The 6,952-nt window shown below is 45.6% G+C and overlaps 1 protein-coding gene across 1 annotated transcript in view; it reads right to left on the reverse strand.

The window, feature by feature from the left end:
- Positions 1-1,438: 1,438 nt before the first annotated feature.
- LOC107114992 (phosphatidylinositol transfer protein beta isoform-like) overlaps positions 1,439-6,952 on the reverse strand; it is a 24,449-nt gene continuing 18,935 nt past the window's right edge. The window contains exons 11-12 of the mRNA XM_015416601.1: positions 3,876-3,957; positions 1,439-2,138 (exon numbers count right to left, since the gene is read on the reverse strand). Coding sequence (XP_015272087.1) covers positions 3,910-3,957 — 48 coding nt within the window. The 3' untranslated portion in view covers positions 1,439-2,138; positions 3,876-3,909. The remainder of the gene's footprint in view (positions 2,139-3,875; positions 3,958-6,952) is intronic.

Genomic DNA, 6,952 nt, shown 5'->3' on the forward strand with positions numbered 1-6,952 from the left:
GGGGGCGGAGCTTCGTCATGTGCCCCGCCCCCCGTACCTCACCTGGGGGAACTGTGGTCCCCCGCGATCCCCCCCGAAATGACCTCTGCCTGAATGTAAATAACTCCTGAGAAGGAAAACAACAGGTACACAAGCGCTGTGGCCCATTCCCTTCATCCCACGTAACTTCTGATGGGGCTACTAAAACCATGCAAAAGACACTGAGTTTAAGTTTGGAGTACCTCTTCCTGTGTTCCCACTGCGCTTGGGACAGCTGAGACATTTTAATGAGCGAAGACTGGAGGTTCCTTTAACATCACAAAAACATTTACTGTCAGGAGTGATCTGGCACAATGCCTTGATCGGGATGTGTCATCTGACTGGAGCGGCAGTCCGTGGAACCGCCCCCACAGTTGCCTCTGCAACAGCAAGATTCTGCCACATTTCTCATCGGCAGCAATTCGATCATTCGATCACATCTGATGCAGACTCAGCAAACTTAGTTACTTTCCCTTGGGTCAGCTGACTGGCAGGAAGTAAGGGCAGAATAGTGAATCATGTGTACAAGACTGTCCTTTTATGTGCAACTGATGTAATCAGCTATGTCAGCTCTTAGAGATGGTCAAGGCAGCATCACTGATGAATGGCTGCATTCTGCTGTTTTCCATGTCACCCTCCCATTTCCCCCCAAAACTTGGGTTGTGGGAACGTTTACAACTACCATTGCCAGTGCTCCTTAGAGGCTTTTCTCGAGGCATCTCTGCCGAGTGAAGCAACCACCCCAATAAAGGGTCTTTGCAGAATTGCTGCTACACCTTTCGGACAGTCCCAAGAGATCTACCTGGCTACTTGATGGCTGCCACTTAGACTCCAGCCAAAAACCTTATTTTGTGATTAGTTAAAAGTCTCTGCTGCTGTTGGTTCTTTGGATGACATGTCATTCATCTCTGAAGCCCATCCTCTCTTCAAGAGAGAAACTTTCAGCCCAAGACAGGAGAGGATGAAGTACAGGAGGACTCAAATTTTTCTGGAGTTACACCACGGAGCAGCCAATGATTCAGCCTCTCCTCCCCCCCGCCACAAAAAACCCCCAGACACGAACACAGCTTCAAGTTTGTTTATTTGTTTTGCTTTTTAAAAAAAGATTTCAGTGTTTTTCTTTTTTAAAAAAAATACTGTTCAGATCCTTAGCAATGTAGCACTGGGCCTTAAAGTCTCCCCCTCTCCACACCTAAGTCCCAGAGGATGGCTGAAATGTTTTTGAGTCCCTTCCCAAATGGGTTAGGGGAAACTACCTACCCTGCCCACCCTTAGAATTGCAAGCTGAGGGACAGGGAGAGGAAGCCAAACTTTCAGCTTAGGAGTACCTCTGCTGCCCTCAAGCCAAAAAGGAACGTAAGGAGCTAGACTGGGAAACTGGAACCATGTCTTTTAAACACAAACACCCCAGAAGGGGCGAAGGGGGGGGGGGGAAGAGAACCATTGGTAAACTGAGGCAGGTCAAAGGCATATGTCAACTCCACAGGGCAGCTGAGGAAAAGGCCGTGGAGAAAACCGCTGCTGCTGCAATTCCCCACTCGTGAGTGGAACATAGCTTTAGGTACTGGTTAACACCCATCCCTTGGACAGGCCGCTCTAATCCTCCACCACGGTGAAGGCAAAAACTCTACTCCTAAAATAAAAATCTTAACTTGCTCTTCCCCAACGACCCCTCTTCCCCCACCCCCTTCTCCAAGTTTAATCATTCCTGACCTTGTCCCTCAATGGAAACATGATTCTAAAGAATATTAATATTAATGTTACAATGTTATTGTAGTCATGCACCCCTGTCAACGCTCCCCCACCCCTACTAGGAAAGGTCCTTGCTGCCATCCTCTTTCATACAGCCACAAGTTGTGCGCAGAGAAGGGAGGAGGAGAAGAACTTATTAATGCACGATCAGTAAAAAAAAAAAAAGGCAGGGAGAGCAGCAGTTCAAAGGGAATCCCCCCATGCTGGTAGAAGCAGAGGGGGTTTTTTTTGAAGTATTTTCAAACCGGTGGGATGGAAAGAAAATGGGAGACCATCTTTCCCCTCCCAGGTGATGGGGTGGGGTGGATGGGATGACAGTGGAATCCCAAAAAGAGAGGTCCAGGCTCAGATCGGAAAGGGCACCGCACCTAGAACGGGAAGACAAAAGAGCGAATCAGCAGGAGAATTGCCCGTCCCCCCTGAGAGGCAACGAAGCGAACTTGTGCTGACGCCTAACGCTTTGGGGCCAAGTTTTGAAGACACTGTAAAACTCTCATGTTTGAATTTGTGGGGAGCACAAGTGAAACTGTAAGTCTTGTTGAGAAACTGCAAGGCAAAATTGTTCTGGGTTCCCACTTGCCTAGTGCAACACTTGAAGTTTTTTCCCCCCTTTTAAGGCCCCTAGATCTGAATCCTTGAAAAAGCTGCAAGAATTGGCTTATGAACATACGAAGCTGCCTTTCGCCAACTCCAACCACCGGTCCTTCTAGCTCACTATTGCCTATTATGACTGACGATGGCTCTCTGGTGTCTTAGATAGTGACTATCTCAATTTCCTACAGTAATAGCAGCAGAAGCAATCAAGGCGTTGAGTAAATCCTTTTTATTATTATTATTATTGTTGTTGTTGTTGTTATTATTATTTCCTGATCCCAACAAGTTTTGCCTATGGCTTCGCCAGGGGATCTATTATTTTTCCCCCACTTAAATTTTTTAATTATTTTTAACATATACAATATAAACAACATTTTCAATATGATGTACAGGTTCAGTGGTACAACCATTAAACATTACGTAAACAACATAATTCTAGTGCACACTCTGTTGTAATTTGTAAGGAAGGAAGACTGTTAGCATTTGCTCAATAAAATGCAGGGGATCTATTATAATCAAGAAAATACACTCATAAATTAAAAACATTAATGGAACATATAAATTCCTTACAATACATTCAAAATAATTTATTTAAAAATTAAGCTTAAGAAACAGGAACCTACAATCTGCAAAGTCTTTAAAAAATTAAGGTATCATTTTAAAGGATTCTGTAATAATTTAACCTTGGAAACTAGCAGCAGAAATCATTAATTGTTACACATTAATGAATAATGTATGACTGAACAACTATTCTGCTTACCTTTCATAGCAGAATAGTTATTCAGTTATTCATTATTCATTAATATGTAACAATTAATGATTTTTGCTGCTAGTTTCCTAGGGTTAAATTATTATAGAATGTTCAACGTGAGACTGGAGACTTATGCTACAATAGGTAAGAAGAACAGTTGTTCAGTTATACATTATTAATTAATACATAGCAATTAACAATTTTTGCTGCTACTTTCCTAGGGTTAAATTATTATAGAATCCTTTAAAATAATACCTTAATTTTAAAAAGACTTTTTCGAATTGTAGGTTCCTGGTTTTTTAACTTTAATTTTTAGAGAAATTTTTTTGAATGTATTGTATTGAATATATATGTTTCATGAATGTTTTTAATGTATGAGTGTATCTCCTTGACTGTAATAGAACCCCAGACAAAGCCATAGGCAAAACGCATCAGGAAATAATAAAGGATTTACTCAACACCTTGATTTCTTCTTTTGCTACCTCAGTTTCCCAACATCTGCTGATATCCCTTAGCTGGATATGCCAAGGACTGAACTTGGGACCTTCTGCACTCAAAGTTTACAATCCACGCCACAGAGCCACGGCCCCTCTCCAATCCCCACTCCTTCCCAACTGCTGCCCAGTTCATTTCAGAACTCCGTCTTGTTTCCCACAAGGATTTCCCACCTCCCACCTCCATTTCCCCCACCCTAACACCCCCACCCGTAACGATTCCTATTTGCATCACTCAAATTTATCCCGTGCCCAGTCTGTTTTACCTTGTCACTTCTTGGCCCAGGCAGGAGGGGGCGTTCATTCATCCCCAGCTGTCATCCCTCTCACAGAGCCTTTCTGTCGCATCTGCAACAAGATGGGATTCTCTCAGCTGACGGGACACCACGCAAGCCAGACGTCCTGCCAAGCCTGACTCTGTTCACTGTCCCACGGACTTGCCACTAGGGCTGTCAACTAAAGAAAAGTCCGCAAGGCAATCAGTGCAAGGAAGTGGGGGGAGAGCCAATCTGTTCTGGATTTTAAAGCAAGAATGTGCTCAGAAAGGACCTGGAACAAGAAAATGGTGACGTGCAGAGGGGGAGAAGAGACATGCAGACCTGAGCCGACGACTACTGATAATGAACTAGCCTGGGGAAGGTCTCCCAGTGAGAAGTTATTTTATCAAAGCATCTAGGTTTTAATATACCTGCCCTAGAATATAATTCCCTGCCTTGTGCCCTGTTGCCTGAGCTGCCAAGCACACAAACAGGTCATCAAATTTTCCCTCTGCTCGGCACCCACACTGAAAGGAACTCAAAATTGAGGAGGGAAGAGAGGAAAAAAGAGAGGGGAAAATAAGCCCCATTGACCTAAGCGGGATGGACTTCCCTCCTTCGTTGTTTCCTCTCTGCATGGCAAATCAAAACACAGACAATCTGAAGGAACAGAGCTGGGGGAAAAAGCTCCTCTAGGAATCCAGATTCTTTCCTTTTAACCCTTTCGTTCACTGAAAAATCCAGCAGGTTCTGTCCTGCTGCAGGAGAGCACTTGCTAGGAGACCAAATCAAGCTGGAGAGTGAAATGGGGGATTACAGATTCCTAAAGAGGCTTTTTAGCTACTTGTTGGTGTTTAAGGTATGACTGGGCTTGAATCTTGCCCTGGTTAAAGAAACCGTCCCCTGCTAAGGAGTCATATTTCCATTTCTGTTCCTAGAAATGAGGGGTGTGAAGCAGGACAACTTTTCAGCCTGATGGGAGTGTGCTTTTTACAACAACTCTGTGAGGTAGGTTAGTTAGAGGGAGCCTTGCCTAAGATCACCCTGGGAGCTTGAAAGCCAAATAAGTGCATGAATTTGCCACCTCTGCCCCCCCCCCATACTGGGGCAAAAGCCAAAGACAATTAACCTGTTCTTATTTAAGAACAGGGCTATTTTTGGGCAGGAACGCACAGGAACGGAGTTAACTTGATGGCACTTTCCACTCAACTTAATCCTTGCTGTGTTCGGGGCAGCTGGCCAGATGCAAGATGCAAAAGACATTAAAATCTTGCAGCCCCAAAAGCTGCATGACAGGCGGGAATCCAGCAAGCATGGTTTCTCCTGGTGAGGATTTTTCAGGACGTCTTTGACCCACCATCTAAAAATAATGAATCGAGCTGGCCTGGTGGGTCTTCTTGGGGAGGAAGTCCCACAGTGTGTGCACCACCTAAGAGAAGTCCCGGCTGCTCTATACATGCGGCAGAGTTCTGAAGCGGCAGAATGGACTGCACCCACTTCGGACTTCAGGCAATCTTAACGTTTCTCTCCATATTCGGGCCCTATATGCAAGACTCCCTGCAAGAAAAAAATCCCTTGCACGACAAGGAAAAAGGTTGGTGTGAAATGTTCTCTGCTGATGTGTTATTTTTTTTTTTTTAGACTTGCAGGAAGTTTTGTTTCTAAACTTGGGAGGAGAAGTGGTATCGTCCACCCGCAATCTTGCTGTCATGCTGTCTACCACACTCTGTCACCACACACGTAGACCAGGTGTCTGACAATGACACGTGAACTCACACCACCCAGTCTGGCTCCAGTGGGCGGGAATCCAGCAAGCACGGTTTCTCCTGGTGAGGGTTTTTCAGGACGTTTTTGACCCACCATCTAAAAAGAATGAACCGAGCTGGCCTGGTGGGTCTTCTTGGGGAGGAAGTCCCACATTGAGTGCACCACCTAAGAGAAGTCCCGGCTGCTCTATACATGCGGCAGAGTTCCGAAGTGGCAGAATGGACTGCACCCACTTCGGACTTCAGGCAATCTTAACGTTTCTCTCCATATTCGGGCCCTATATGCAAGACTCCCTGCAAGAAAAAAAATCCCTAGGACGACAAGGAAAGGGGCTGGTGTGAAATGTTCTCTGCTGATGTGTTATTTCTTTTTTTTTAGACTTGCAGGAAGTTTTGTTTCTAAACTTGGGAGGAGAAGTGGTATCGTCCACCCGCAATCTTGCTGTCATGCTGTCTACCGCACTCTGTCACCACACACGGAGACCAGGTTTCTGACAATGGCACGTGAACTCACACCACCCAGTCTGGCTCCAGTAATCCCTCCTCGTAACACCTTTTGTGCAGCCACATGCATTGTTACACACCCCGGCCCGTCTTTCTCTCTCTCGGTCTTTCAAGACGCCTGCAAAGCTGTTTTGTTCCAGGAGACCTTTGGTTGAGGGCTTGCACAGAACTTGTTGAATGGTTGTATTCTGCAGGCAAAACTCGTCGGAACTCTTTAGAGTGGGATAGATCCAGCCAGCTTTTGCACTCAAACTCACCTAATTCCCTTCCTTACTAGGGCTACCATCTCACATGGGTTTGGTCTATGCAAATCCCCTGTAACAGCCTTTTTAAAATATTGTGTGTGTGTGTGCCTGGAAGTCATGGTTGACTTCTGGTGACCCCTAGTGGGGCTTGGAGGCAAGGGACATTCAGAAAGATGGCTTGCTATTGCCTGTCTCTGCATCCTGACCCTGGTATTCCTTGGAGGTCTCCCTTCCAAATACTTGCCAGGGTCAGCCCTGCTTAGCTTCCGAGATCAGGCTTGCCTGGGCTATCCAGGTCAGGGCCCCTGAACAGCCTGTTTTGAGGGTTAAAGATGGCTGGTTGGATCAAGTCCTATAACCCTTTTCTAGTAATGCTTCCTTTGATGGAGAAACCCAGGGCTATTTTTGGGCAGGAACGCACAGGAACGGAGTTCCGGCTGGCTCCTGAATTGGCCACGCCCAGCAGGAGCTCATTAGCATAACAGGCCACACCCAACAGCAGAAACTCATTAGGATTGGCTACATTAGGGGTGTGTGGCCTAACATGCAAAGGAGTTCCTGCTACAAAAAA

The sequence above is a fragment of the Gekko japonicus genome, unplaced genomic scaffold (genome assembly GCF_001447785.1).
Source record: "Gekko japonicus isolate JY-2015 unplaced genomic scaffold, Gekko_japonicus_V1.1 scaffold4322, whole genome shotgun sequence".
Taxonomy (NCBI): domain Eukaryota; kingdom Metazoa; phylum Chordata; class Lepidosauria; order Squamata; family Gekkonidae; genus Gekko; species Gekko japonicus.